Source organism: Pseudopodoces humilis, chromosome 11 (assembly GCF_049639895.1).
Source record: "Pseudopodoces humilis isolate 2021_Gansu_Grassland_sample_001 chromosome 11, ASM4963989v1, whole genome shotgun sequence".
Taxonomy (NCBI): Eukaryota; Metazoa; Chordata; class Aves; order Passeriformes; family Paridae; genus Pseudopodoces; species Pseudopodoces humilis.
The window spans coordinates 2,805,341-2,816,522 of record NC_142210.1 but is presented as its reverse complement, the minus strand read 5'-3'; the positions used below and the strand labels follow the sequence as shown (position 1 = coordinate 2,816,522).

At 37.4% G+C, this 11,182-nt stretch overlaps 1 protein-coding gene across 1 annotated transcript in view; it reads left to right on the top strand.

Annotated features, from left to right (window-relative positions):
- The window catches only part of CAB39 (calcium binding protein 39), a 41,275-nt gene extending 32,005 nt beyond the window's left edge, over positions 1 to 9,270 (top strand). The window contains exons 4-9 of the mRNA XM_005529604.3: positions 660 to 778; positions 2,768 to 2,936; positions 3,636 to 3,695; positions 5,108 to 5,173; positions 5,994 to 6,137; positions 6,957 to 9,270. Of these exons, the coding sequence (XP_005529661.1) occupies positions 660 to 778; positions 2,768 to 2,936; positions 3,636 to 3,695; positions 5,108 to 5,173; positions 5,994 to 6,137; positions 6,957 to 7,145 (747 nt within the window). The 3' untranslated portion in view covers positions 7,146 to 9,270. The remainder of the gene's footprint in view (positions 1 to 659; positions 779 to 2,767; positions 2,937 to 3,635; positions 3,696 to 5,107; positions 5,174 to 5,993; positions 6,138 to 6,956) is intronic.
- Positions 9,271 to 11,182: the final 1,912 nt, after the last annotated feature.

Below are 11,182 nucleotides of genomic sequence, written 5' to 3'. Positions count from 1 at the left end.
AAAGAACATTTCCAGTTCCTTTTACACTGTCTGGTGCTATGCTTGTGCATTTTTTTGTGTATAATTTGTGCTGAATTCCAGCATCCTCGTCTTATTTATACTTCTTTTGTGCATTGAAAAATGTGAGACTTTCATTTTAGGTCAGTGGATGATTTCTGTGTGTATTATTCATTCATTTATTTATTCATTCCACTGTGATAAGTTGCAGTTTTTAGTTGGATGTTAACACTGCAGTTGGAAATGCTCTGCACACTCTTAATGGTGGCATTGTGTGTCCCTAGACAAGGGGAGAGAGGATAATGGAATGTTGAAGAATGTTCCAGGCAGGAGCACAGTTAAAAACTGTTATATGTTAGCAAAATCAAATATCAAATAAACCCAGGAGATTGATGCTACATAGAAATATCCGATGGTTTTACTTCTGAATGGAAATTCCCCATGATCTGGCTGCAACTTGCTGTCATGTTTTGAGTGGTTTGGCATATTTGAAATGGGCAAAAATAAATACAATATTGAATCTGCTCAAGATCAGAGTATGGAGGCTGCCTGAACTGCACAACACCCCCCAGTACGGCTGCACGAGGTGATGATAAATGTTTAATTGTTAACTTGCCTGTGGACTTCAATATTTTGTGTTTAACTGCTGATGTTTTTGACAGGGCAAGAAAGATGTTGCGCAAATTTTCAACAACATTCTCAGAAGACAAATTGGTACAAGAACTCCCACAGTTGAATACATCTGCACTCAACAGAATATCTTATTCATGCTATTAAAAGGGTATGTGCACTGTGAAGCATAAATATGTTGTTCCATGAAGTAAGGGCTTTTTAAATGCATGGAGAAGCAGTGAGTTCTGACATGTTTATTCTTCCTTTGCAGTATGCTTGATTTTATTTTCTTTTTCTTTGGTTTTGGGGTCTGTAATTCTCCTAAGTAAAAGAAAAATTGAGAAACAGAACAGCAACCATCTACTTTTGTATGAAATAAAACTGAAAATTGAGAACTGTTAGTACTCTGAAATACTCTTACTGGGCTAGTAAGATGTTTTGCTTTCAGTATTGAAAGGAAATACTGATATTTAATACATTAAAAAGGCTCAAATAAAGATATTTGAGCCTTTTTAAACTATTCTCTTGTGAATTTGCTCATAAAGAGTTGAAGGCTGTTCTTTTTCCTTTTAACCACAGTAATTTCCAGTTTGCTGGTCTATCTTAGACTTCTTATTCATAGTGATTTATATTCCTGTGTTAACACAAACACATCAACACAAACCTGACCAAAAAAAAAGAACAATTTTGGCATATTGTGCATGCCAGACAACTATTTCTTCCTCTCTTCTTGTAGTATCTGGTGTGCTGGATATTGGAGGGTCATGCCATAGTGAATCCATGGCTGAGCGTGGAGACCTGCAGCTCTCAGAGCATGAAAGCAAAAAATAATTGCTTGAATTTCTAATAACGTTAATTAAGAAAGTTCTGAAAATGTCAGTTCCACTGTGTTATTTTGGGACAGAAAAGCTCATCAAACATTAATAAACAATTAAAAAAAACACAGCTATTTATAAATCTGGCTACAGTTTCTGGGTAAGCTTGCTGTGGTTGAGGAGTACTTATTCCACCTACTGGGATAACTCAAGGGTGTATGAAAGAGCCACTCATCTCAGTGGGATGTTTGCCTGTTGGTAGCATTACTTGCCTGTAATGTCATTTAAATGTTAGAGGGACAAAAAAAATATTAATTGTGGCATAATGCAAAAAATATTATTGAGTCAGTGCATCTTGAAAACGATTTACAAAAGAAGGCAAGGATATTGGAGGTGCAGAGGGATAAAACTGCTTTTTCAGCGTGTTCTCATGGTAAGCGGTTTATGAGGGCTGCAGCACATTGGTGGTCACTTTTAGTCTGTGTTGTCACACTCCAGAGAGCTTTATTCTCACAGGGGTTATTAAAACTCCTATTTATAAGTCAAGATGTTTGAAATGGGCATTTAGCAAGTTACATGTTATGTCTGGTATCCAACTGAGACAAATTTATGTGAATTTAAACTGTGGCATGAATTGCAAAAAGTTCAGTAGATTTCAAATCTCCACGACAGGTTAAATGGGAGAATATTGCAGGATTTCATGAAAATTGTTTCAGTTTTTTGGTAGGGTAATACAGTTAATGCAGTTTGCACAATGATACTTTTCTCCTGAAATTTTGGGGAATTTCAGTTAGCTTCCACTTGTTTAGGAGGGAGGATTCTGGAGGTGTGAGGCAGGAAGGCATGTGAGAGGCTGTGACTGCTCCAGAAGCTGGAACCCCATGATGTGCAGATCAGCCAGTGATGCTGAAAAATAGTTCAATGAAAGAGGAGATCTGAATTTATGTCCAGTATTGTTAACCCCTCATGATCATATGGAAAGTTTTATGGAAATTGCTGTCATGTTTAAGGCAAATGATTTACTGCTTTTCCTTGTGTCTGCAATCCCACCAATGTGGAACAAAAAAACTGATGTTGAGAGCAAAGAAAATATTTTTATTTAGTCTTGTTTCCCAGTTTGTGAAGATCTTTTGAGTTGGCTATAATTGTAACTGTTGGCTATTTCAGTAGTATTTTGTAGGAATATTTTAAAATGGAGTTTAATGCAGCAATAAGTACCTCTAATTTTTATGGGTTTGTTTACTTCATAGTACTGAACACTGTCATTAGCAATTTGGTGCTGCAGTGCTAACTTGTGAAAGTTTATAAATTTATAAAGAATCTCTGTTGGGTTTTTGTAATAGGTACGAATCTCCAGAAATTGCTCTAAATTGTGGGATAATGCTTAGAGAATGCATCCGGCATGAGCCACTAGCTAAAATCATCTTGTGGTCAGAACAATTCTACGACTTCTTCAGATACGTGGAAATGTCAACGTTTGACATCGCTTCCGATGCTTTTGCCACATTCAAGGTAACTTCCTTGGAATTGTTACTGCTGCAGTCCTCTGCTTTGTGAGCCCAGTGCTGTGTGTGATGCTCCTGGCAAAACAAGCTTTGGGAGAGGGGAATAAGATAGGTGTGATGCAGATGGGTGAGCTGGACACTGTTCCTCCTTATTTCTCAGAATGCCAGACACACCTGTAAATACATGTAGTGCATTTGCTCCCCAAAATTTTGTTCTGGAGAGCAAGCTGTATTGTGCATTACCTGAATGCAGGTGTACTCCCATGCCAGGGGCTTTAAATCTGTGTCTGCAACTCCTCTTCTGCTCCTCCTGAGGATATTTGATGCTGTTGCTTGGTCTGGGGAAATTTTTTGTGGCCTAATTTTTGTGTCTCTAAACCAATCAGTTATGGGGACAATAAGAATAATATTAATCAATATTAAATGGTGAGTCTTAACCTCAGTTGTGTGTAGTGTGCAGAGTATAGCTTTGATCCATAAATAGCACTCTTCAGTGATAATTTCACAGGCTGTTTCTCTGTGAATTAAAGTAACTCAACACAGATCTTTCCTAAGATGCCAAGATCCTGAGCAGTGTGCAGGTAATTGGACATTAATGTGTTTAATGAAATAGCAGAATTTTGGATTAAATGTCTTATGTGTGTGAGAATGTCTTTGTACTTTTAAATCTTTTTAGTGACAGTACTGGGTTTGTGCTTTTTTACAGGATTTGCTTACAAGACACAAGTTGTTAAGTGCAGAATTTTTGGAACAACATTACGATAGGGTGAGCAGACACCTTTTCATATTTATAGCTCTCTGGTCCTGTGTACCTTATTTGAAGAAATTGGTGGTTTTATTCCTTGTTTAGCTCTGGTTTTGGGGATTTCCACAGAATATTAAATCAACTGAACTTGGGGTTCAGTTTTCCCCCTCAGTGCCAAAACAAATAGTGTTAGAGGGTCTCACTTATCCCGACATTTTCAGCGACATGACTCCAATCCTTTCACCTTCCAGCAGATTATTCAGAACCAGTTCCACAAAGATACTTAAATGTTTAAATCTTACTCTGATTAAAACTCCCAGACTTCCCAAGCAGTTAAAAAAAAACAAAACAAAACACCCCAAAACCAACAAACAAACTTGGAATCCGCTTTAGTTTTAAAGGTTTGTCTCCAGGCATGTTCATTAAATCACAAATATGTCCTCTGAGTGACTGAGCTTTATACAGGAGACAACAGGCATTATTCCCTTTTGACTACTTGCTTTAGCCCTGAAATATCTACTGAATAATGCTTTAGGCACTGTTTGGGAATTAAGAGGCTCTGAGAAATTAGATATGCAGGGTCGATACTTAGCTGACCTCTTAATCTACTTCAGAGAAAAGTTCTTGCTGTGACATCGTATCTGAAACATGAAGAGATTTGATCAAAGTATTTCTAAGAAAAGTCACAGTGAAACTGTATTTAACAGTGTTACAGCTGTGAAACTTAGACTACTTGTGAATAGTAAAACTTGGCAATATTAAAAAACCTAAAGAGTGTGCAAGGTAAATGTTTATTTTAGTCCTGCCTGACTCAGTGACATCCTCACGTTTTGACACACTGAATGGCAACTCCAGTTGGTCACTTGGGAATTTGTAAAAAACCCTGTAGAAATTAAAAAGTTCGTTTGATCTGGTGAGTGCAAGACATCGAAGCCTTGCACTGAATGTGGTGCTGTGGGAGCCAGGCCTGGTTCCTCCTCCAGAGGGAGCCCGTGCTGCGCTTTCCAGGATATCCCTGAGATTCGGGAACTGGGGAGCAGTGCCCGGGCAGGAGCTGTCACCTCAAACACCCCCTGCTCCCAACCCCTGCCGTGGGCACCGACAGCAGAGTGCTCACAGCCTCGGACACTTCCAGGGATGGGGCAGCCACAGCTTCTCTGCCAATGAAATGAGGAAACTCTTTCCCCTACCCTGTAATCTAAACATTAAAGTCTCTTGAAAGGGTAAATACATAGTTTTTAAAGCGTGTTCAGTGTTTAACTTTGTATACACTTTAAAAGCGTAAGTAATGACTTACAGGAATCTGCTGAGATTGCAGATTTAGTTTGGTTTTGTTAGGGTTTTGAATCTCCTCCACTTTGTTGCAATAATTTGGAAGAAGATGCCTATGACACTTGAAAAAGTCCTAACCCTTCTCTTTATTCTGTGTTTAGTTCTTCAGTGAATATGAGAAGTTGCTTCATTCAGAAAATTATGTGACAAAGAGACAGTCACTTAAGGTAAGGCAATTTTATTTTCTTCTTAACTGCAAAGAGTTTCCCTTTATTTTCAAGGTGAGTTAACTTTATTTGAAATGACTTCTGTAACAGCCTTGAATAGTATTTAATTCTCTATACATTTTAATTCTTGGGATCAGCTACTTTTATTTAGTCTAGTTCTTACATTATTTAGTGTCCAGCACAGACCAAAGTAATTTCTCTCCCTATGAAGAAATGGCTCCTCAAGTTTCTTTATTTTTGTTGATTTTTTTTCCTTCAACAAGTCTGGTTACATTTAAATAGCTTAACAAAGATTCACGTGATGTGCCTAAAGCAATGCTGATCTTAAATTCATATAGGTTAGAAATAATGAACATAAATGTAATACAGAGATTGCAGCAGAGGTGATCCTTGTGGGGAAAATCCTTTTAAACCCTTTAAGTAGCAAAAGAAGTGTCAATATTTCATTTGATGTACTAACCTGTTTTATTGGGTTTTGGGGTTCTTTTACAAAGGTATTCTTTCTATTCTGAATAGCTTCTGTATAAGTGGAAAAAAAAAAATGAAGTCATGCAGGAAAAAATGAAAGACTTCTCTTTCCAATTCGTAAGAAAGGGGAACAAGTGTGATTTTTCACTTTCTGAGGAAAAGGAGAAACGATGTCGTTGAAATAAGGGGAAAATGCACCTGCACTTAAAAATTCAGGGCACTTAATTCTACTGACCACTGGTACTGCATTGACAGAGCACCCACCCCAGGGGGTTGAAAGCATTTATAAACAAGTTGATTCTTATGTCCAGTGTTAGTAACTTTTTCATTTGGGCTTCTTTTCTGCCTTCAGCTTCTTGGTGAATTGTTACTGGACAGACACAACTTCACAATTATGACGAAGTACATCAGTAAACCTGAAAATCTCAAACTAATGATGAACCTTCTTCGAGACAAGAGTCGTAACATTCAGTTTGAGGCCTTCCATGTGTTCAAGGTATGTTACAAAACCCCACCATGAAACAGAACGAATCTGACCAGAAGTTGTTTAATTGAGTAAACTGCTTAGCTGAGCCTAAATGGAGATTATCTTAACATCTGCTAAGTGATTAAATAAAGGGAGCACTGATGTTTGCTTTATTATGATCCATCTTAACAAATAGATATCTTAGTTATCTTTTGAAAACCATTTAGAAACCTCTTAGGCACTTCCATGTGATTGTCAGAGTAATGTCTCTTAAAAACTTGTGGAATTAAATGCAGTAAGATCAGGAGGAATGCCTGATTCCATGTAAAAAATCATGGAGTTCAAAAGTGGTTTTATCACACTGCATGATCTCTGAAGGACATCAGTATTTCACTCAGGTCACCTGAATTGTAATTTGAACATTATAACAGATGGCTTCTGACTTGGCAGCAGACAGGCAGCTAAGAGTTATAACTCGAGATCTAAAAATCTGCAGTGAAGTATGAGATTCCCATCAGATGCTGCACATGATATGAAACTATGCATTTGCCATAGAATTTAACTATAAAGTGTCTTCAGTGGTTTCTGCAGAGGGTGTTTTGACTGGTCACTTCCCACAAACTAAATTTACTCTGGTACTGCTGTTCAGGTTATGTCCTGATTAAAAAAAAAAAAAAAGGAATTTTATTTAAAAACTTTCATTTACCCCATTATTCTTTTTTGTGGGATGCTGGAATAATTAAAACATAGTTTTAATTTATCATCATCATCACATTTTGTTAGATTTTTTTTTTAACTTAACCTTTTGTTTCTTACTGTTGTGCTCAATTCCTCTTTATTTTCTTGCAGGTGTTTGTAGCCAATCCTAACAAGACACAGCCTATATTAGACATCCTTCTAAAGAACCAGACCAAACTTATTGAATTCCTCAGCAAGTTTCAGAATGACAGGACCGAGGATGAACAATTTAATGATGAGAAGACCTATTTAGTTAAACAGATCAGGGATTTGAAGAGACCAGCACAGCAAGAAGCTTAAACTCCAATAAACCTTTAAAATATTAAACCCAAATTCAGCATTTGCTGTTAGATATTCAGCATCAGGCACTCTTATCGATTCATGAGGAACATTACTGCTAATCTGCTGTTCAGTGAACGGTTTTTGTTTTTCTCTTTTCATTTTTAGTCCAAGTTGAGAAACATAGCTGCTGCTTTCTTGCACAATGTGGACTTTCTTGATATTTGTGTCATTTCAGAATTCAAAGACACTGCTTGTTTTAGGAGTCCTGAAAAGAAAGATTCTAGGTCCGTGAAAGCAAACATATAGATTCTAGTTTGGTCTAGGAGAGAAGGTATTCATGTAGTTAAGTAACAGGTTGCATGCTTGCAAATCTGAATAAATCTGTATGTTTGCACTTACCTTGTTTGAGATAATGAGCACAACGTGACCTGTGCATACCTGGCACCATAGTATAAGATTATATGCCTTGATTTAAAAAAAAAAAAATGTGCAGTGCTTTATTTGTAATCAAAGGGGAAATGTATCTAAGATGTGAGCTTATTGGGATAAACAGTTGTCTTGCAAATAAACTGATATTGAAACTTAGCAACTTTTAAAAGAGTGAAATCTCAAGGTTCATAAGGAAAATGTATATATGCCTTTCACTGCTTTATAGAATTTTTTTGACATGATTTGATTTTTCTGAGACTTGACTTGTAAACTTGGAAATATGTTCTAAGGGTTTTTGTTAATTTTACTTTGAAGGTATTTCAGACAGTAGACCTGGCAATGACATTTTGCATTTCATTTCAACAATGCTTGCTGGTTTCTTTTGTATATAACTCCTAGGCTGCTCATTTCTTTAAAATATGATTTAATTTGTACAGCAGAGGAATGTTATTGTATTAGTCTGTAACTATTACCTAATATTGAATTTTGCAAAATGAATGCTCATATGTAATTGAATAATTCAGATCACATGGAAATGCTGATTTAACGATCTTAAGTACCGCAGCATTTAAAAGGAAACAAAAACCCAAACCCAAACAAATTCTTTGTATTCACTTATCCAGTGGGGTGCCATCAATTAGGGTAGGCTGAAACAGAGAACTGGAACCCTTTCTGCTATGTTCTTACCAGATGATACTGGCCTTATTTAATTAAGCTAGCATTGTGCTCACCGGCTCTGCAAATGGCAAGGATTATGCTAAATTAATATCGATTCCTCTGACTTCTGGGGAGCCTGCAGTGCGTCACTTCTTACAGTAAATAACTCAGTACAGTAGCTGTGTAAGTGAATGATTTAATTCCCTCCAACCTCAAGAAACAATTTTGTAGGTGTCCTAGGATAACGAAATGATCTAATTTTTTTGTTGATTTTCTTCTTTAATGCTGCAAACTATCAGTATTTATAAAAACAGAAAAACCCAACTGATTTTGCACCATGTTTTTGTTACTGTGACCATACAAAAGGAATCTACTAAATATAGCTGAATGATGTAATTAAAATTGTATCTATCCATCATATAGTAACGCTAAGATCGCAACCAAGCCAAAACTCGTGGATTGGGGTCTGAGAGTTCCAATTGTGCATGACTGAATGATTGGGAGTGCTACAGAAAATGTTTGTTGTTTCCCGTCCTCTTCCCACTTGGAATATTTCACAATCAGTGACATTTGAGCTGATTTGAAAGCCTTCACAGGGGAAATCCAAGAGCTCAAGAAAATTGAGTGTTTTCACTCAGTTGTTTAAAACTGCTCTTAGCATTAAAATTGGTCTTTTAAAGGTTCTCAACGTGTCCTTTGCAAACAGAATCATTTTGATTACAGGAGAGAAAATAGCTGACTCTTCCTGGAGATGGCAGGCAGAGCTGGCACTGAGGTGATGTTGTAGTTGAGTACTAACTGTCTGTTATATTTTGGTTTATCATAGCTGAGTGGAAGAAAACATTATTTGCAAAGTTACTCACCATCACATGTAAGGCTTCCTCTTTAGAAAGATGTAGATGTGCTAAAGATTTCTATGTGTAAAGAAGTGAAAGCATTTGGACTGGGATAGAGGTTACTCTATATTAGGCCTTGGAATCCATGGCTATGGTGACTTTTTTAATATGTGGAAACATTTGAATGTTGGCTTTCAGAAAGAAGTTGTATTTAAATTAAAGCTCCTTCAATGTGCTGTTCATATTAAAAAACTTGTTCTGGAAGTGGTTTCTTATCTGCTTGAAGGCTTAAGGGTATTACTAAAACACATTTAAATGCAAGCAATATTTTGTTTGACTTTTTTTTTTTTTTTTTTTTAATAAGAGGTGTATACAATTGTAATTCTGTTTCCATGGTAGTATTTCATTTCTCTTGAGGAAAATGCATTTGGTATCCAAAAAAAAAATCTGGCTGGCCCCATAATTTAAATTAAAATAAAATTTTGAAGAAAATTGTGTGTTCCTTACTGTGTTACTGAAGAGGATCCATTTCTGATGTGTGTCAGGTCTCCCTTATTGCCTTTGAGTGGCTCAGCTTTCTCCCTTTTAAATATGAAATCATTTTAAATCGTGAAGAACTCTGGCTTGCACAGACATTTTTAAAGAATTAAGACAAAGTGCTGTATTAAAAATGCAATCAATTTTAATTAATTATTGGTAGTCTCCCTTGCCTCGTTGTACTTTTATTGGCATGACCAAGGGCAGAGAGGAGATGCTGTTTCCTGCATCGTGGCTGGAGACAGGACCTGATAGGGTTGGTTGATAACTTTTTGGCCCTTCACTTCTCTCTGATTTTCAGGAGCTGAGTGTGTAATTAGTCACCAGGGTCTCCTCGCTGCCTCTGAAACTGCTGTCACAGGTAACCCCCAGCTGATGCCATGTGGCAAACATCAGGAGAGTATCATGTTTTAAACAGCATTAAGGAGCTTTTCATGCGGATTCTGCAGGTTGTTTTGTTCAGCAACATTGCTGAACAAAAAGCTGCCCTTCAAGAGCATAATTATTTTGCAGACAGAAATATTTGGTCTTTGATAGCCCCCACTAGAGACCACGCTTGTCTGAGCCTCTAGAAAATGTTGGCATTTCTTTTCCTCACAGACAGGAAGATCACAGATTACAGGGGAAAGGAGTAATTTGTACTGGTAGTCAGACAAATGCCAAATTTTAATTGAGTGGACAAGTTGGGCACTTGACAAGGTGTTTGAAACATGTCCAGTGGGAGGAAACACACAAAATGCAAGGAGGTGTTGCCCTGACTTCTTAAAATGTGCTTTCCCCACAGGGCTGATCAGCAGGACCTGCCTTCTGAGCTGCCACCTCCAGGAACCCCTGCAGGAGCTGTCCTTGGAGCCGTGGGATCAGCTTGTGGACAAAACTGCTTTCAGTAAGTCTCCCTCTGTTTGTGGCCTGCCAGGTCATTCCCAGCAGCCAGCTTCAACCTTTAACTTCTTCCCCTTTTTTCCCCTCTTTGTTTTAGATTTTTGCTGGCTGCTGTGTTGAATTATTTCCTTGTCTCTGCTGCTTTTCTTCCCGTGGCTGTTTACTGGTGCCATCTCTGGATGCAGTGCCTTTATTTTCTGTCACCTTTGTGGTTATTTCTCATGATACATCTGTATTCCTTTCTCCAAAGGTTTTGGCCTTTGTCATGCAGTCTTTAGTGCTGTTTCTTTTAGCTTTTCAGCACATTGCAGTTGAAGGTGATGGGTTAGTATCATGAGAAAAACATTACTTGGTTCTTTTACATGTTACCTCTTTAAATCAGTGTTCAGCTTAATCTGAGCACACTGAACTTGTGAATTGTTGTTTCTGGCATATATCATCTATATTTACAAGTGTACCAGGGGAGATCCAGTTTAAATCTCATGTGATTAGAGGCAGGTCAAAACATCCAAAAACCTGGAAAAAAGCTGAAAGGAGGGAGCAGTGGTATGCATCGATAATATTGCGTTCTTTGAAGGAAATTGATTATTTCATGAGAGAAGAATGATGGAGAGAGGCTACTTGCAAGAGCATGGAGTGACAGGACAAAGGGGAATAGCTTTAAACTGAGAAAAAGCAGGTTTGGATTAGATAGCAGGAAGAATTTTTTTATTG